This window comes from Phocoena sinus, chromosome 7 (assembly GCF_008692025.1).
Source record: "Phocoena sinus isolate mPhoSin1 chromosome 7, mPhoSin1.pri, whole genome shotgun sequence".
Lineage (NCBI taxonomy): Eukaryota > Metazoa > Chordata > Mammalia > Artiodactyla > Phocoenidae > Phocoena > Phocoena sinus.
The window spans coordinates 44379162-44399613 of NC_045769.1; the positions used below are offsets into that span (position 1 = coordinate 44379162).

General features: G+C 40.2%; 2 protein-coding genes across 13 annotated transcripts in view; one reads left to right on the forward strand and one right to left on the reverse strand.

Annotated features, from left to right (window-relative positions):
- Positions 1-20452, forward strand: part of NEMP2 (nuclear envelope integral membrane protein 2) — a 49058-nt gene that overhangs the window by 26333 nt on the left and 2273 nt on the right. The window contains exons 8-11 of one of the 11 annotated variants that reach the window (XR_004350656.1): positions 9756-9810; positions 10362-10563; positions 11973-12055; positions 13124-13152. Coding sequence is in view for 4 of the 11 variants with exons in the window: in XM_032636851.1 (XP_032492742.1) it covers positions 344-520; positions 1267-1408 (319 nt within the window). In the remaining 7 variants the exon portion in view is untranslated. Of the gene's footprint in view, positions 1-343; positions 521-1266; positions 4029-9755; positions 9811-10361; positions 10564-10893; positions 11105-11972; positions 12907-13123; positions 13153-20452 lie in introns of those variants that run through there. The other 10 variants (XR_004350654.1, XR_004350657.1, XR_004350655.1 and 7 more) reach the window with 10 other exon arrangements.
- The window catches only part of MFSD6 (major facilitator superfamily domain containing 6), a 74879-nt gene continuing 65942 nt past the window's right edge, over positions 11516-20452 (reverse strand). For both annotated transcript variants that reach the window (XM_032636849.1, XM_032636850.1), the window contains exons 4-7: positions 18026-18187; positions 16999-17097; positions 15499-15779; positions 11516-13648 (exon numbers count right to left, since the gene is read on the reverse strand). In XM_032636849.1, the coding sequence (XP_032492740.1) occupies positions 13445-13648; positions 15499-15779; positions 16999-17097; positions 18026-18187 (746 nt within the window). In that variant the 3' untranslated portion in view covers positions 11516-13444. The remainder of the gene's footprint in view (positions 13649-15498; positions 15780-16998; positions 17098-18025; positions 18188-20452) is intronic.

Genomic DNA, 20452 nt, shown 5'->3' on the forward strand with positions numbered 1-20452 from the left:
TAAGAAAACCAGCAGGGCAGGCATAAAGAAGCCAGACTTTTAACTGCCTGATTTGAAATCACTGAGGAAGAAAAATGCAATCAACATCTCTATCGGAAATCGATCCTCAAACGCCGTAGGACATTATTTCAGATGGTCCAGGAAGAGGGGAAATGTACTGATAGGCCCAAACTACACGTTCTGTAAACCTCCGTCATGATAACAATAAAGTATAGTATGATATAGAGGAAGTTAAGAATTATTACCGTTACTGTTGAAGAAATGTATTTTTATAAATCTTAAGGGTTGAATTGAGCAACCAAATATGGCCAGGAATCTAGCAACCAAATGCCGCCTGTTTTAGGAAAATGAAGAAATGGTTTACATCAGAAAAGCCGGTGGTTAAGTTTCTTACTGAAGACGAGTACAGGGAACAAGCCGATGCTGCGACGACCCGCGCCCTGGAGGACCTGCGCCAGGCCTGCCGCAGCCCCGGCTTCCCATCCTGGCTGGCCGTCTCCAGGCTCCGGGCGCCTAAAACGTAAGCCCCGCTCCACTGCCCGCAACACAGCTTGGGTTGGAGTTACCATGAAAATAGCATGATGGTTTGGATCAGATACTTCAGGCTAGAAACAGACAACTTCCCTGGATAGCAAATGACGTGGAAGCTGTCAGAGTCGCTTTTGCTTCAGTGCTCTGCCTCGCCCTGTGGAAGTGCCAGTGTCAGAATAAATGTTGATCAGATGTGTTTCATAGGGAAGGCCATAAAGATAACTCATAGGAGAAGGGAGACGGAATGGGATGTGTCACCTTCTTCTCTTCCTACGGGGGACGAAAAGTCATTTGTAAAGGTCACCAAGAAAGACATCTCTGCCCAGCATCTTTTCTCTACTGCTTTCCCTTCTTCCTAGCTTTATCCAAACGACAGTGCCCTCAAATTAAAGATTGAAGGGGGAAAGTCGTGACACTAAAATAAAATAAAATAAAATAGTACTAAAATAAAATAGTACATTTAATAAGAAAGAGAGAAAGAAGGAATTAGAAAGCAGGAGTGGGTATATTTGGCAGCATTCGGTGCTCCTAAGTCTGCCTACTTCTCGATCCTTTCCCTGAACGTCTAGAGAAGGATCACATAAGCCATTCCTGTTTTTACACCCACTGTGCAAATGCCATCCTCTATTGATGCAAAGTCAAATTTAATTAAAGGGGATAAGTAGCCAGGGAACATGTTATCTTCCCAATAAACCTCTCTGTGATAACATTAACTTTATTTAAAACAAATACTAGGTTTGCAGACTTTGTTCTTGGAGGAAGCCACTTGTCACCTGAAGAAATTAGGCTGCATGAAGAACAATATGGCCTTGCGGGTGCCTTCTTGGAAGAGCAGCTCTTTAACCTGAGGACTCCTGACAGTCTGCCTGCACACTGACTTCATTCTGGACAAGGAAGTGGGGAAGGGCAGGGATCCTATTAAAGGTGGGCAGAACTGTACCGGGGAACAGTGGCAAAAGCATTCACTATGGAGAAAAATCAAGTCACACTGGAAAGGAAAACTAAACTGTATTGAAGATAACTGATCCTTCTTGGATAGTTCTGTGTATTGTACTGTAGGTGGCCACCAAGATTCTGTGACAGTCATTACCACTGTCCTTGAATGAAGATTCTCATTAGGAACAAAGGGGTCATGTTGATCTTCAAGGGGCCGGTTAATTTGAATAGGTGCCTTGTCAACTGCAGGGCATTATCCTCTCTTAATCCCCAGAACCTGTGTCAAAAGACTCTGCATTGCTCTTCCTGCGTGTTATCAATGTAAGTGCTGGAAGAGACCTGAGATACACTGGACCAGTATTTTCCAAAGTGTAGTCCACAAGATGCTAATAAGTGTTAGTAGGTAAAGGAATCCTGAGGCCAACTAAGATGGATGCATGATTAAACGTACTGCAGGACTTCTCAGAGCCTTTAATAATGCTAATGCACACTGTGAACTTCCTAAAGAGGAGAAATTGTGTGCAGCATTCTCTGGCTTAATTTGACAACAGAACCCTTTTTCATGAGATTAACATTTCTTGGAACACATGTTTGGAAAATGCTGATGGTGGAGGAATGGAGGTTTCAGAAGGTTAAATAACTTGTCCAAGACCACAGGGCTTTTTAGAGGTAGCCCTGGGACTAAAACTCCATCCCTACTGTTTGCAATGACTCAGGTAGAAGAAGAGACCTTTAGAAATGAGGCGCCATCTCGCCACAGCCTTGGGTCTCACAGTATTGGTGTGAGGGGCCATCTCTCCATAGCCTTGGGTCTCACAATATTCATGACTTATTTTTTAATAATAGCCAACTAACTGTTTGATAACTGTGATAAAGAGAAACATTTCCTATGGTTATATTTTAAAGTTTTGATAAGACTTTTATAGACATATATAAAGATTAGAATTTAGAATTACTTTTTACATTTTTTTGTATGTTGAAATTGAAGGCATTTAACCTCACGTCAACTGGCCTATTTTATTTTATTTTATTTTTACTCCCTAAATTCAGGTCTCAATAGTGTTCACACCTGAATTTCTACAACAATTCTGGCTTGGTTTTTTTTTTTGGCTGCATTGGGTCTTTAATTGCTACACGTGGGCTTTCTCTAGTTGCGGCGAGCAAGGGCTACTCTTCGTTGTTCGTTGCAGTGCATGGGCTTCTCATTGCAGTGGCTTCTCTTGTTGCAGAGCATGGACTCTAGGCTTGGGGGCTTCAGTAGTTGTGGCACGCGGGCTCAGTAGTTGTGGCTCGCGGGTTCTAGAGCACAGGCTCAGTAGTTGTGGTGCACGGGCTTAGTTGCTCTGCAGCATGTGGGATCTTCCCAGATCAGGGCTCGAACTCGTGTCCCCTGCATTGGCAGGCGGATTCTTAACCACTGCACCACCAGGGAAGCCCCTCGACTGGCCTATTTTAAAAAATTGTTTAGTTATACGTGTTTATAACAATTTCCTACAAAACAGATTTGTGATCTTTCTTATAGAGAACAAATCATTTTTCTTCTTGTGCTTCATGATTTTAGACTCCAGAGTGAAATGAGGGACTAACCATGAGCTTTGACCCTGAGGAAAAGAGGCCAAAACATAGGTCTGGGAAAAGATCTGAACATGGCAAAACAATCCAAGGGTTAAGATGTTGCCAACTTCTCTTTAAGAATCAAACGCAGGCTCTTTTGCTGTGGTGGGGCCATAAAGAGTAGCAGCATAAAGAATGAGGAATCTCCCTTTTCTAGAAGGGTTATGGAGGAGGGACACACAGATCACTTGGGCACTGCTTTCCGGAACCAAATTTAGTATAGCGTTTTTCTAAATTGTTCAATAAGAGTGTGGCTGCCTGTTTGGAATTCTTTAGATTGATTTCCAAATGATATTTCCTCTTTGAAGCAGTGTGTCCGTGTTTTACGGGTCTCTATTTTTGCCAGACACCTTTTAATATCAGGAGCTTTGCTATTTTTGTGGAATACACTAAATTTAATCTGTGCTTTCACATAGACTTTGATATAAAAAATCAAAGTATCTTCCATTCAGATTTATGAAGATGATGACTTTTATAAGTGTAAACAGTTGTAATAGCGTTTTTGTTACAGTTTAATCTGATTTTTATTGTTTTGTAATTCTATTTATTGGTGCTATATTTTAAACGTATCAGATGTGTTTGTGGTTGTGCTCACCAAGAGACGGTGTGTGTACTACATAATGTGTGTGTGCATAACGTGTGCAGTCTGCTGGAGTTCCCAGGGGACATCCCAGCCAAGACAGCCACTGGGCCTCACCTGCGCCAGGGTGAACAGGTGCCGACAGTAGAAGAAAGCAGCTCCTGGTGGGCCAACAAGCTAGGTGTAGCTATTTTTATTGTGATTTTTAATTGCAATAAAAATAGCTAAAGGAAGAGAAAAAGAGCAACAAGAGGCTTTGGGGATATTGTTTTTCATTTTTACTTTTAGAGGAAACCATGGATTTGTCAGTTTCTATTATGTGAGTACTGTGAGAAGCTAAATAATTAAAAGCACTGCTTGCGATATATTGGGTGTATTTCTGTTGTGCTTATTTGAATTGGGGTTTGTTATAGTGCTGATCATAGGTCTAGTCCCCATCAAGCAGTATGTATGTCAGCTCCTCTAAGAGATCTTTTTTCTCTCCTTCCCTTCTTCCCTTCTCCTGTCTGTCTATCCGTCTGTCTGTCTCTCCCCACCACCCTACTCCCTCTCTCCTCTTTTTCTTCATTTATTTAAAGGCCTTTAAACAATTTAAATGACCATTCAGTAAAATGGTTATGCCCTTCACAGGTTGTTGACAGTTGGTTCTGTGCCTCATGCCACCCTAGGTGTGCAGTTGTGGAGCACAACAGAACCTTTGTTGTGTTAGTGCGCCCACGAGGTGCCTCACAAAAGCTCACTGTTGTTAGCAAGTTGGACTCTTTGACCCCAAAACATATGAGTGAGATGTAGTGTAGGTCGCCATGCTTAAACAGTCATATTCAATGTTATTTTTTAAAGGTTTTTAAAAAATATTTATTATTTTTGGCCACGTCGGGTCTTGTGGCACGCGGGATCTTTCATTGCAGCGCGCCGGCTTCTCTCTAGTTGTGGCGCACATGCTCAGTAGTTGTGGCGTGCAGGCTTAGTTGCCCCGTATCATGTGGGATCTTAGTTCCGCGGCCAGGGATCAAACCCACGTCCCCTGCGTTGGAAGGCATATTCTTAACCAGTGGACCACCAGGGAGGTCCCTATTTTTTGAAGGTTTTAAAACACATTTTACATTATCACAAAAAATGTTTTGTCAGTTGTATAGTTTGCCAATAATACTTAGAGCTGAATTACAGGGGAGTGTCCATCTGACATTTAGGACAATACTTGAATTTATGACTTTTTAAATCTAGAAATTTATGAAATTTTAGATATTAAGAGATTTGGAATAGCTGACATCGAAACATGTGGAAGAATTAAGACCTCCAGAATGATGTCAAGAAAAGAAAAAGGATCTTATATTATTCTGTATGTGATTATTCCCCAGAGTTAGAGAAGTACAATATTTAAATCACCTTTTTCTTTTGTCCGACTGAAAGAAGGATCCTATGCATAGATAACATAATAGATGTGGAGTTCTGAATATCCCCCACAGTGAGACAGGTATTTTTATCTGACCTGGGAGCCAGCTGTTTTCTGTATATTTTGGATATTAACCCCTTGTTGGTCGCATCATTTGCAAATATTTTCTCCCATTCCATTTTTTTCCCCCCCATAGGTTGTCTTTTCATTTTGTTGATGGTTTCTTTGCTGTGCAAAAACTTTTAAGTTTGATCAGGTCCCGTTAGCTTTACTTTTGCTTTTATTTTTTTTGCCTTGGGAGACTGATCCAAGAAAATATTACTATGATTTATGACAAAGAGTGTTTCACCTGTGTTCTTTTCTAGTTTTATGGTTTCATGTCTTACATTTAGGTGTCTTAGCCATTTTGAGTTTATTTTTGTATATGGTGTGTGGCAGTGTTCTAATATAATTGTTTTGCATGTGGCTGTCCAGCTTTCCCAGCACTATTTGTTGGAGAGACTGTCTTTTCTCCACTGTATATTCTTGCCTCCTTTGTCACAGATTAATTGACCATAGGTGTGTGGGTTTATTTCTGGGTTCTTTGTTCTGTTGATCTACGTGTTTGTTTTTGTGCCAATACCATGCTGTTTTGATTACTGTAGCTTTGTAGTATAGTCTGAAGTCTGGGAGGGTTACACCTCCAGCATTGTTCTTAGTTCTCAGGATTGCTTTGGCAATTTGGGGTCTTTTGTGGTTCCATATAAATTTTTGGATTATTCTAGTTCTGTGGAAAATGTCCTGGTGTTTTGATAGGGATTGCATTAAGTCAGTAGATTGCTTTGGGTAGTATGGCCATTTTAATAATAATGATTCTTCCAATCTAAAAGCATGGGATATCTTTCCATTTCTTTGAATCTTCATTTTCCTTCATCAGTATTTTATAGTTTTCAGCATATAGGTCTTTCACCTCCTTGGTTAAGTTTATTCCTAGATATTTTATTCTTTTTGATGTGATTTTAAATGGGATTGTTTTCTCACTTTCTTTTTCTGATATTTCATTATTAGTGTATAGAAATATTTTGCATTTTGTGTATATTAATCTTGTGTCCTGCAACCTTGCTGAATTCATTTATTAGTTTTAATAGTTTTGGGGTGGAGACTCTAGGGTTCCCTGTATAGAATATCATGTCATGGGCAAATATTACAGTTTCACCTCTTCTCTTTAATTTGGATACCTTTTATTTTTCTTGTCTGATTGCTGTGTCTGGGACTGCCAATACTATGAGAGTACACATCCTTGTCTTGTTCCTGAATTTAGTAGGAAGCTTTCAGCTTTTCACCATTGGGTATTGTGTTGGCTGTGGGTTTGTAGTAAATGGCCTTTATTATGTTGAGTTATGTTCCCTTCTCTATCCACTTTGATGAGAGTTTTGGGTTTGGGGGGTTTTTTTCCCCCTCAGCAAACAGAAGATCCTTTACTGAATCCTGAGTGTGAAAATCTACCATTTAGTTCTTTCTCCCTTCTCCCCGTGAGATTCAATAATCCCTTGATTTGCATGGAACATTGGTGTGTCTGCTTGTTCTTGCTGTTGTGTCCATTTTGTTGTTCTGATGAGAATTTTATCATGAATGGATGTTGAATTTTGTCAAATGCTTTTTGTGCATGTATTGAGATGATCATGTGGTTTTTGTCTTTCCTTTGTTAATGTGGTGTATCACGTTGATTGATTTGTGTGTGTTGAACCATCCTTGTGACCCAGGAATAAATTCAACTTGATCATGCTATATGATCCTTTTAATGCACTGTTGGATTCAGTTTGCTAATATTCTTTTTTTTTTTAACATCTTCATTGGAGTATAATTGCTTTATAATGGTGTGTTAGTTTCTGCTTTATAACAAAGTGAATCAGTTATACATATACATATTTCCCCATATCTCTTCCCTCTCGCATCTCCCTATCCCACCCCTCTACGTGGTCACAAAGAACTGAGCTGATCTCCCTGTGCTATGCGGCTGCTTCCCACTAGCTATCTGTTTTACGTTTGGTAGTGTATATGTGTCCATGCCACTCTCTCACTTTGTCACAGCTTACCCTTCCCCCTCCCCATATCCTGAAGTTCATTCTCTAGTAGGTCTGCATCTTTATTCCTGTCTTGCCCCTAGGTTCTTCATGACCAATTTTTTTTCTTTTTTTTTAGATTCCATATATATGTGTTACCATATGGTATTTGTTTTTCTCTTTCTGACTTACTTCACTCTGTATGACAGACTCTAGGTCCATCCACTTCACGACAAATAACTCAGTTTCATTCCTTTTTATGGCTGAGTAATATTCCTCTGTATATATGTACCACATCTTCTTTATCCATTCATCTGTCGATGGACACTTAGGTTGCTTCCATGTCCTGGCTATTGTAAATAGAGCTGCAATGAACATTTTGGTACATGACTCTTTTTGAATTATGGTTTTCTCAGGGTATTTGCCCAGTAGTGGGATTGCTGGGTTGTATGATAGTTCTATTTTTAGTTTTTTAAGGAACCTCCATACTGTTCTCCATAGTGGCTGTACCAATTCACATTCCCACCAACAGTGCAAGAGCGTTCCTTTTCTCCACACCCTCTCCAGCATGTATTGTTTGTAGATTTTTTGATGATGGCCATTCTGACTGGTGTGAGATGATACCTCATTGTAGTTTTGCGTTGCATTTCTTTAATGATTAATGATGTTGAGCATTCTTTCATGTGTTTGTTGGCAATCTGTGCATCTTCTTTGGAGAAATGTCTATTTAGGTCTTCTGTGCAGTTTTGGACTGGGTTGTTTTTTTGATATTGAGCTGCATGAGCTGCTTGTAAATTTTGGAGATTAATCCTTTGTCAGTTGCTTCGTTTGCAAATATTTTCTCCCATTCTGAGGGTTGTCTTTTGGTCTTGTTTATGGTTTCCTTTGCTGTGCAAAAACTTTGAAGTTTCATTGGGTCCCATTTGTTTATTTTTGTTTTTATTTCCATTTCTCTAGGAGGTGGGTCAAAAAGGATCTTGCTGTGATTTATATCGTAGAGTGTTCTGCCTATGTTTTCCTCTAAGAGTTTGATAGTGTCTGGCCTTACATTTAGGTCTTTAATCCATTTTGAGTTTATCTTTGTGTATGGTGTTAGGGAGTGTTCTAATTTCATTCTTTTCCATGTAGCTGTCCAGTTTTCCCAGCACCACTTATTGAAGAGGCTGTCTTTTCTTCACTGTATATTCTTGCCTCCTTTATCAAAGATAAGGTGACCGACCATATGTGCGTGGGTTTATCTCTGGGCTTTCCATCCTGTTCCACTGAAGTTTGCTAATATTCTGCTGAGGATTTTTGCGTCTGTATTCATCAGAGATATTGGCTTTTGATTTTCTTTTTTTGTAGTGTCTTTGTCTGGTTTTGGTGTCAGGGTAATGGTGGCCTTGTAGAATGAATTTGGGAGTGTTCCTTTCTCTTCAGTTTTTTGGGAACAGTTTGAGAAGGATAGGTATAAGTTCTTCTTTATATATGCTTGGTAGAATTCCCCAGTGAAGCCATCTGGTCCTGGACTTTTATTTGCAGGGAGTTTTTATCATTACAGATTCTATTTCACTTCTGGTGATTGGTCTGTTCAAATTGTTTGTTTCTTCGTGACTCAGTCTTGGCAGGCTGAATATTTCTAGAAATTTGTCCATTTCTTCTGGGTTGTCCAATTTGTTGCCATATAACATTACTTGTCATTTTCCCCCCTTCTCTTCAACTTATGTTTTGATTAATTTTGTCCCTTAACTAATTCATATTTCAAACCACTTAATGTTTACAATGCACGTTGGAACTGAATGTCTTACTAGACAGCTTATTAGGTATAGGTAAACGTTTAACATAGCACTGTAGTTTGGGAGCATGCAGTATGGTTATAGATTAATGTTAACAAAGTACTAAGAGCTAGGGCCTGGATGGGAAATAAGACAACACTCCCCTTGCCATGGGCTATTTGTCACACAAAAATAACGGCAACATTTATTGAGTATTTACTGTGTGTCGGGTATGTCATTTAACCATCAAAAGAACCTGTAAGGCAGATACTGTAATCATCTTAATTTTACAGAGGAGGGCCGTGAGACCCAGAGAGGTTACTTAATGTGAGTTCTCACTGGCAGAACTAAGACTCAAGTCCAGACAATGGGGCTCCAGAGCCGGCAGTCCTAACCCCAGCACTGTAAGGTCCTTGGGTTGCCATCTAAAAACTGGGACCTCCCTGGAGCCACAGTGGGGCACGTGGTCCTGTATTAGCCGTCCGAAGCAGATGGGAGTTGAGTGAGAGTAAGGTGCTCACCTGGACCGGCTCATTTCTTCCCCATTCTGGACATCACCAAGTTTCCAGTTACTCTCTTATCTTAAACCACAGTTTGTCCTCTCATAAGGTAAATTACTTAGTGATTTGAGAACCCACTCCCCCTTTCTCTCACCCCTTTATTCTGTTCCCATCCAGGCACTGACCTTTCTCCCATCTGCCCGATGGTTTGGAATTTTTGAGCCAGGAATTCTTAGAGCTTTGCTGAAATGACACCGGAGTGGTTTGGGGCTTCAGAAGTAGCTTTGTCTTGTCCCACTGCACCCAAGGAGAGAAAAATTTCTGAAGGGAAAATCATATTTTATTTGCCTACAGTCAGCTCTGTCACAGCATGCCCTCATCTTCACAGAATAATGTTAATTTTAGGGTCCAGCCTTTCACAATGAAGATGAGAAAACTAAGACCCAGAGATCTCCCAAAGGTAATTTTCTTCCTCTGTTCCTGCATTGTCTAGTATGGTAGCCACGAGCCACAGATGGCTGTTTAAATTTAAATAACATGAGAGACTTCCCTGTTGGTGCAGTGGTTAAGAATCCACCTGCCAATGTAGGGGACACAGGTTCGAGCCCTTGTCCGGGAAGATCCCACATGCTGCAGAGCAACTAAGCCCGTGCACCAGAACTACTGAGCCTGTGCTGTAGAGCCCGCGAACCACAACTACTGAGCCCACATGCCTAAAGCCCATGCTCTGCAACAAGAGAAGCCACCGCAACAAGAAGCCTGTGCACTGCAACGAAAAGTAGTCCCCACTCACCACAACTAGAGAAAGCCAGCGCACAGCAACGAAGACCCAACGCAGCCAAAAATTAATTAGTTAAAAAAATAAATAACATGAGAAATCTAACTCCTCAGATGCACTAGCCATACTGTAAGCACTTAATAGCCACCTGTGGCTAACGGCTACCACACCTGACAGTGCTGCTTCACGAAGCTGTTGCCTCAGGTTACTGAGCGGTGGGTGTGTCTTCCCAGCTCCCGTGGCACTGGTCTTCAGAGTCCCTGCAACCTCCAAGTTCTCTCTGCAGGGTTGCCAGACCTTCCGAGTTATCTCCAGAGTGGCACTCATGATTAACAGAGCAGCAGGAGTTTGAAGGCGCTGGATTTCTATGTATCTGGGAATAGCTAGCGATCCTAAATGGAACTGCAACTACACAGGGAGTATCAGGCACACAAGGTAAGGGTTCAGAATGGCCGGGGCTGCTTTCAGGCTTGTTCCACCACAACAGAAGCAGAGGGTGGCCTCCCCGCCTCCTGGGGTTGGAGAAGGTCCTGGGTGGACCTGCACTTAGGCATCAGGTGGATCTGAGTTTGAATTCTGGCACTGTGACCTTGTTCCCATAATGTAAGCCGAGTTCAGCTCCAAAATCCTATTTAAAGAGGGGATAGTGATATGTATTACAGTGTGTTGTTGTTAGGACAAACCGATAATGTCATCAGCACACACCAAGCACCCAGTAACAGTGGGTGTGGCTCCTTGTTTCCTGGAATCATTGCTTACCTCCAGATTGGCTGCAAGGAATACCACTTAGATAATGGTCTCAGCACCATCAGTAGCCTCCACGCCCAGCAGTCTTGGAGGAATGGCAAATCAGAGGGGAGCACTTAGCCAACTGCCTGCTTCGTGTGGCCCGTGACAAGACTAATAAGCCAGTAAGGCAGCGATATTCTTCCTGTGAATTCCTGAGGCTTTTCATGAGGTTTATTGGCTGGTGGAGGTATGTGTGTTATTGTCATCTATTATTCTACTTAAGGCCTTGAGTAATAGTTTAATAATCAGTAACTAACCTCTTTGGATCCACATGAGCTCAGCGCTTTGCGTAATTCACTTTTTCTACAATTATGGGGAAAAGCATATGAAACAAGTCATTACGATCGTGATTACCAACCTGGGCTTTGTGACCTCCCTGGGTATTTCCAGGGGATCTCAAAAGGGATTAGAAAATTCTCAAATCAAAATATAATTTGAATTCACTTTAATTTTTTTTTTAAATGGCACTTTGAGGACAGGAGGAAGTCACAAAGTCCACAAACCCATGAAGGTGTCTGCTCTCAAAGGCTGGAAATTACTGCACTATTTAATCACCTCTCACAGTAAACGTCTCATAACAAAGGCCTGTAGAGTTTGATCTCATTCATTACAGAGTGAAGGACTTTTATTTGTTTGGTCACATCGTTATCATTTAAGAAATACTTAAAAATGGTATTTATTTTTATTTCAACATGTCAACTGTGCATTTCCAAAACAGCAGGCTTTTCAGAGGAATAAATCAGAACTGTAAACACAAGACACAGTAGAAGTTTTTTGACTTCCTACAGTCAGTTTCACAAATCCACATACTGTACATTCATAGGTGAGGTTCAGCCTGTCACCCATTTCTTTATTTCTATAATTACATAAGCATAATAAATACATCTGATTTTTAAAGGTCACTTAAAATGAGTCATGATAATTTACAGTACAGTACATTTCAGTTCAAGTGCAAAAATAACTATTTGCTTAATTCTGTTTCTTCCCGTTATTTTGTTTTTAAGCTGTGTTCTGTGGTGAAGCTAGATATCCGAGTGTAGACTTTCTTCTTGCAGATGCAGCTGTGGGCAGAAGTATTGTATCGTGGAGAAGTCCTCACTTTATAATTGGTCCTGCCTAATCAGAGTCAGAGAGTAAGGTGAGTTGCTCATTTTTAACTGTGTTCTTTTCTTTCCTCTCTCCTGTACTCATCCACAGTATTGTACACACTATATAATCGACCTTCCTTCAGCTAAAGCAATGTTCCCTTGTCCACAGCCCTCCCCCAAGGCTTCCCATAACCTCAGCTTTCATTTTTAGCAGCAAGCTTTATGCATGAGTCACCCGGCCATTGTCAACTGTAGCTGTAATATTTACAGTAGCATGCCCGTATCTGAACTGTCCAGTGTCTGACTATGTCTTCGTGGGAAAGAATATACTGAGAATTTTTTCTTTAGTCATTAGAAAGTGTACTTACTTCTTATTTTCCATTCCTGGTTTCCTATTCACCACCTTTTCCCCTCACCAAAAACAAAACAAAAAAACTGAACCAGTGTGTAATTTTTAAAAATTGTATCCCTTCCCTAGGCACTTAAATCTTATACTGTTATTTGTAAGTAAGTAGTACTGCTTAATTAAAGAAACCCTTAGGAATTCAGTGATTTTGTGTGTTTGTTTTAGTCCATCAGCTAATTAGAGCCCAGATCACTATAAAGTTGTAAGTAGTGATAGAGGCTATTTACAGTATCAGTATATTTAGTAAACCCTTGTCTATCAAGCCACAGGATACTAAGTTGGTTGGTTGATTTCAAATATCCCCTCCTCTGGTCTTAAAGCCCATTTAAAACAAAAGGCATTTTAAAGCCCAGCTTAGCTTGCAGTAGTCAGTAACAGCTTTTGCCACTCAAAGAATTGACTATTTTCATTATACACCATACCCATATAAAAATATATTTGCTAGAGATATGCCAAGTTTCTGATGAAACTTTTTCCTTTTTTTTTTTTTTTTTTTAAACAAAAGCATAGATGCCACTAACTTTTATCTGGTTACTTTTAAAATACGTCTTAATTTTTTTTTAATTGTTCTCTTTAAGAGAAACAAAATTATAGATGTATTCTGTTTCTTCCCAGTTTGCATTAAGAACCAAATAATTAGGATAAATAATCAGAAGAGGGAAATTGTATCAGCATTCACCTTGAAACACTTTCTTTCCCTCCACTCATTTAGTGTAACTGCTGGTTTCGACTCTTACTGCCCTGGCAGAGAAGTCCTGTAGTCCTTAACCTACCAATCCAAGAACTGAAAGTCCTCACTGAAATCCATTTTCCTTCTGTGACTCCAGTGGGACTACGGAAGTTGACCTATTTCTGCCAGTATGTACTGTAGCTTCTACATGTGTGAGCGTGTGTGTGTGTGTGTGTGTGTGTATTTCTGCGTTGATGAGTTCAGGTATTCAGCAGCGTATGTGGTGCTGTGCTCCTCAAGGTGCTCCCTCTGTGCTGGCAGAGGAGCCCAGTTCCACGCAGGGTGTGAGATGAGCAGGACCCCTCAGTGTCCCCCAGAGGCAGGCTGAGCCTGCTGGTCCTCAGTCTCCTCCCTGCACGGGTCTACACTGGGGTGAGTGGGGCTGCTCTGCGTCTGAGATGCTGCTGCTTGAGGGGACGGCTGGCTTCTTGATGGGTCAGAGGGAGCCTCACGTGGTCCAGGCCGGGCTCCACCAGTTGGAGAAGTTTCCCGATCCTCACTGGTCCCCTGGAAGGAAAAAATAGGAGGTGCCCCATGGTCAGTGCTAGCAAACTTTTTATACGCTTTCAAGTAAGATATATGAAACATGGGGAGATCATCCTGAAATAAACACTTCAGGAAACAAGTAACAGAGGAATAAGGATAGAATGTCTTACCTTTCATCTCCTTTCCTACGTGCAACTGTCCAAGCCGCATGAAAAACACAGACACTATAAGCAGACGTATCTTGTGGATAAAGGAACGTTACTACCAACATGCCTGTTACTCCTAGGAGAACAATTTACATCAGCACATATTTACTGGGCCCCCACCAGCCACTGTGGCAAGTCACTGGGCAAGCGGCACGGAACGGGAACTCAGTCCACTTGCTAAGACCAGAGAATTCAAGGCTGGAAAGCACCTTGTCCCACAGGAAGTGAGGAAGGCATCCTCAGCCTTGGAGACAGGGCCAGGAAAAGAATGTCCTGAAATTGAGTCCTGATGTATAGTTGGGATTTTAAAGTACACACTAAAAGTTGGTTTGTAAAAATCAGGAAACATTTCTTTTTTTATGGATTTTCCTCTGAATTTAGTACCCATCACTTCAAAGAGCTGAGCACCAAAAAAGAAAAACAAAAGTTTTATTTCTGTAGTTCTAAACTGTAAAAGAAAAAATATTAGTATAATGACTTCTTCATAAGAGTAGCTAAGCCATACTAGCCAGTTTTTATTAATCTTAATATATCATAAAAAATGTTAATGATACTTAAGCCTAATAGGCTTCTGTGAAAACAAGGGTGAGTATCCAAAGTAATGAAAACACTGCCATTCAGGCAGAACTCATCTTTCCTCCTGCATCACCTCCTTGCTTCACATCCTTTCTATGCTCCTCCTACCCTGATATCGTCCTTGACTTGTGAGCAGAGGATTTGTGTGAGTTTATTATCTCGATAAACCAATAGGATCATACATGGACTAGAATGCATTATGGTTATCAGCGAAGAATCAGATTTGGTTTAAATTAGAGAAATATTACAGGTCAGTTTACAAAATTGTGATAAATTTAATTGAGGTAGTTCAAATTAAGGAAATTACTCAAACTACTCTTAAAGTCTTTCCCCTTTATTTTTTTCCTCCTGTGTCCTCTGAAGCTACTCTAGATACAGAGCTGACATGATTCATCAAGTGAAAGGGAGTGATTAATAAAAACACAGGGGAAGTAGACTCATTACTTTGGCTAAACTGTTCATAGAAGTTACGCTTAAACATTTTCCAAAAGTATTATATAGCTTCAGTTACAATTACCTACAGTGTTTTTATCCATGCGATTCGACGCTACTCAGGAGAGACCACACCTCTAGGGACAAGAAAAACCACACTTTTTATCTTTCAGGTGAGCCCGCTAGCAAAACCACATTTCCACTGAGTTAGGTGTCCTGTCAGACCCTTTTAGTGGCTCAGAGTATTACTTAATTTATCAGATATTTATTGAGGTCCTATTATATAGAATGTCCCCATTAGAATTTTTAAATTACAGAGATTTATAATTCACCAAGGCAAGAACCATATATCCATACTGTAACTAATGTCCACCAAAACAGACATTTCAAAGAAATATATAAAATCAGAATGGATTTATTTTCTTTCTTTCAAGAGGTACTGTCTTCTCTGTGAGGCCTTCCTGAACCACATAAGGCAGAATTTTCCCTCTATGGAACCTTGTATACAGCTCTATAATACACTTGTCACAAAGCACTGAAATTATTTGTCTGCATGTCTATTTCCCCCACCAGACCTCCCATAAATCTTGTTGAATGAATAACAATAACTGAAACAACTGAGCCTGCTTAAGGCAAGGCAGCAGAGGAACTTTTTACCTGTAAAGGCTGTATCTCAGAAGCACGGTTGTCTCTTGTTAGCTGCATCATCTCTTTGATTTGGTAGAGTGCGTAAACAAAGGTCACCCAGGGAGAGGAGCTGACACCCCAGGCTGGCTTGTTCACATCCTCCTGTTCTTCCTGGTGCTTGGTTTTCTTAGGTGGTAGTCTGGGCTCAACGCGTGGCAGAACATCTTCTGTCTGTTGCTGGACCAAGTCGATGGTTGCTATGGGAACAGGACTAGAAGGAACAGGAATCCTTTCTGCCAGCATCGTCTTGTCTGGAGAGAAAGCCATGTTTAAATCGTTTCTCAGCGTTTTTACATATTTAAACAGATGTATGTATGTATGTATAAATAAATAATAAAAACTGAACAAATGGACAACCTCGATAAGCCCGTTCTAGTATGCTTGGGAATGTTGATAAGTTGCCGTGTAACAAGGGCGGCTTCTCTACTTGGCTCAAGTACTGAGCAAATGAATGTGATGTTTACCTTCCAGGGTCTCCTTACAGGACTTAACAGACATTAACTTATATTTATTTATGAAATGTATTGGTTCAGTTAACGCATCTGTGGGGCATAGGTTATAGTGAATGTTGCCTTAGGCCCACTTACAGGATTGAGATTTTAAAGATAAGCATCAGAATAGGAAGAATCACACAGTAGCTGCCTTTATTGGCCTTTTACTGAAGGCATGGACTAAACTGCATAAGAGAGATGATCTAGTTAGGATTATAAAAGAACAAGAATAAGAAAAGTCAGTACTGGTCTTTCCTTCTGAGTAACTTGTTGGAATTAAAATCTGTCTCTGGGGTTTCTGTAACAAGTTAGTTTTTCTCTTAACAGAAGCACTTCGGGTACTTGAGGCAAATGCTCCTCAAAGGACAGGACACCACAGAAGATGAGCCCTGTTCCAGGACCCAAGAGCTGAGAAAGAATATTTGTTTTAATGGTTGGCCTTCTTCATTGAAAAAAAAAAAAGTTGATTCCCCCAAAAAGTTGAAAGCTTGTTCTCATCAACACATTATATTGGATATAACCTTCTTTCTGTATGATACGTTTAAGAAGGCCATGCCTAATTAAGGGAAAACTTCAAATTTAAGGTTTAGACATTTTTATCAAATGAAGGTAAAAGCACAGAGATTAATACCATTTCCTACCCCAATAGTAAAATTACTGTATAATCCTATATATATCTGATTTAAATTTTAAATCTCTTTAGAATACCAGAGAAATTTAAAACCAATACTTTCCCCAGTACCTTGTACCGTAAAACAAAACAAAAGCAAGCTGCCTAAAACAACCAGTGTTCTTTTCAACATAGCAAGTGGCTTCTCTCCAGCAGTGGTGCACAAGTTCACTGATACACCCCCGAGAAAATCTAGCCACGCAGGTCTGTGGTACACTCTGTTTCCACCTCTGGGTTTCTGAGGGGTATGTGTAGAACTCCCCACGGCTTCAACCTTTAGAACCATTAAAGAACAATGAACATGCTTACCTTCTTCCTCATCTGGCACCGCCAGCCACTGGATCAGGGCAAAGAACAGGAGGATCACCAGGCAGGCCATGCCAATTCCTCGGAATGTTGCAGCAGCCCCTGTGGAAACAAACAGCACTCTGTAGAGTAATTCCCGGAAAGACAGGTAGCCCTCATCCAAAACTGTCGGTGTTCTAAAGTTCAGGGCAAAGGCAGCAGAGCAAAGAATGGCAAATGGCCATCAGCTTCATATAGTAGGAAAAGCACAGGTCTGGGCAGGTGTCAAGAGATCCAAGTGCTGGTGTTGGATATCTGTCATTGATCAAATTTTAAAACTGCATTTATAAAGTAAAGGACTGTCTCCGAGTGCCATTTTAAAATTCAGTGGTGCTCTCTTCATAAAGACAATTTACCTAACTATATATTAAACAACCTTATTAATCTGTAATTAGAACAGCCGAGCTCAAGTAGTGCTATATATTCAGACATCCCTGAGTCCACCTTCTAGGGACCTGAATACTCAGGATTCCTGGAGCAGAATAATGCCATCTCCACCTCAGCCCCGCCCTTGTATTTCCAATAAGGGAGATCTGACAGGGCAGACAGACTGTGTTGTCACAGATGCAGTGACATTACCAAAGCCAGCATATAGTTAGATTTTTTTGGTTCAAAATCTCCTGATGGAACAACAATGATGAACTCTCTTTCCTCTAGCATTATTATCAGCTGGTTTAGGGTACTTTACTTCAAACCAAAAGCACATGTGATTATTCCTTTGTTTGGCTCCTTTCAGCTATCTGTGTAGCATCGCAGTAAGCTGTCAGAGAAGCGTGCACGGTTACAAGCTGGCTCTGATCATCTTAACCACTGAAGCATATACTGCTCTGCAATTCTGACTACCATGAGAGCTAGAAAGAGAATATATGAACAGTGGAGTTTAGCTTCTGGCAATCTTCAGTAATAACTTGAGTGTTTACTGAGGGGTTGCTAAAAAAATTTGTTAAGTTTTCATCAAAGAAGAAAGAGAAAAAGAGAAAACCTTTCTTACCAAAATAATTGACTAACACGCCTCCGATCATGGCTCCACAACCTCTCCCCAAACCCAGATGAAGGCCCTGCAGGATGCCCTGGGCAGACGTCCTCAGCTCTGGGGGAACCGCAGCGCTGAGATAAGAAATGCAGGCTGCCCAGATGGCCGCGTGTGTCACTCCTGGAGAGGAAGAGGAGCGGGCAGGGTGACCGATCAGCACTCCTTACATTACTCTTTTTTGGAACATGAGTTATTTACTTAACTAGATATATATATATATATATATATATACACATACATATACACACAAACACACACACACACATATACATACCTAATAAAGATAAATATTTTGTGGTAAAATATACGTAACAATATTTATCGTTTAAACATTTTTAAGTGTACGGTTCAGTGGCTTGAAGTACATTCACACTGTTGTGCAACCATCACTACCATCCATCTCCAGAATTTTTTCATCATCCCAAACTGAAATTCAGCACCCGTTAAACAATACTATCTCCAGGCCCTGAGAAACACCACTTACCTTCTGTCTCTATGAATATGACTATGACTGCTCTGGGTACCTCATATAAGTGGAATCATACAGTGTTTGTCCTTTGGTGTCTGGCTTATTTCACTTAGCACAATGTCTTCTGTAGCATGTGCCAGAATTTCCTTTTTAAGGCTAAAGGATATGTAGCCTTGTAACTTTTTTACCCATTCATCTGTTAATGGACATTTGGGCGGTTTCCACCTTTTGGCTACTGTGAATGCTGCTGCTGTGAACGCTGATGTGCGAGTATCTCAGTCCCCGCTGTCAGTTCTTTTGGGTATATACCTAAAAGTGGAATTACTGGGTCATATGGTAATAATATATTTAATACTGTGAGGGGCTGTTTTCCACAGTAGCTGCACCATTTTACATTACTACTAGAAATGCACAAGAGTTCCAGTTTTTCCACATCTCACCAGATGTTATTTTCTGTGTTTTTTTTTTATAATGGCAATCCTAATGGGTATGAAGTGGTATCTCATTGTGCTTTTGATTTGCATGTCCTAATGGCTAGTGATATTGATCATCTTTTTATGTGTTTTTTGGCCATTTGTAAATCTTTAGAGAAAGTCTTTTGTCCATTTTCAAATTGGGTTGTTTGGGTTTTTTGCTGTTGAGTTGTCAGAGTTCCTTATATATTTTGGATATTGACCTCTTACTGGGTACCAGACGTATAGATCAACGGAACAGAATAGACCCCAGAAATAAACCCATGCATGTACAGTCAATCAATCTACAACAAAGGAGGCAAGAATATACAGTGGAGAGAAGACAGTCTCTTCAACAAGTGGTGTTGGGAAAGCTGGACAGCTACGTGTAAATCAGTGAAACCAGAACACTCCCTCATGCCATATACAAAAAATAAACTCAAAATGGTTTAAAGACCTAAATGTAAGACATGACACCATAAAGTTACTATAAGGGAATATAGGCAAAACATTCTCAGACATAAATTGTAGCAATAGTTTCTTAGATCAGTCTCCCAAGGCAAAAGAAATAAAGCAAAAATAAACAAATGGGACTTGATTAAACTTAAAAGGTTTTGCACAGCAAAGGAAACCATCAACAAAATGAAAAGACAATCTAAGAAATGGGAGAAAATATCTGTAAATGACGCAGCCAACAAGGAGTTAATACCCAAAATATATAAACAGCTCATACAACTCAATATCATAAAAACAAGCCAATCAAAATACGGGCAGAAGACCTAAATAGAAATTTCTCCAAAGAAGACATACAGATGGCCAACATGCACATGAAAAGATGCTCATCACTGCTAATTATCAGAGAAATGCAAATCAAAACCACAATGAAGTATCACCTAACATGGGTCAGAATGGCCATCGTTAAAAAGTCTGGAGAGGGTGTGGAGTAAAAGGAACCCTACTACGCTGTTGGTGGGAATGCAAATTGGTACAAACACTATGGAAAACAGTATGGCGTTTCCTATAAAAGCTAAAAATAGAGGTACCAATCCCACTCCTGGGTATATATCCGGAAAAAATTCTAATTTGAAAAGGTACGTGCACCCCAATGTTCATAGCAGCACTATTTACAATAGCCAAGACACGAAAGCAACCCAAATGCCCATCAACAGATGACTGGCTTAAGAAGATGTGGGATATATATATATATATATATATATATATATATATATATATATATACACACATACATACACATACACAGTGGAATAATACTCAGCCATAAAAAAAGAATGAAATATTACCATTTGCAGCAACATGTATGGACCTAGAAATATTACACTTAGTGAAGTAAATCAGACAAAGACAAATACTATATGCTTATATATGGAATACATATTGCTTATATGTGGAATCTAAAAAATTATACAAATGAATCTATATACAAACCAGAAACAGACTCACATA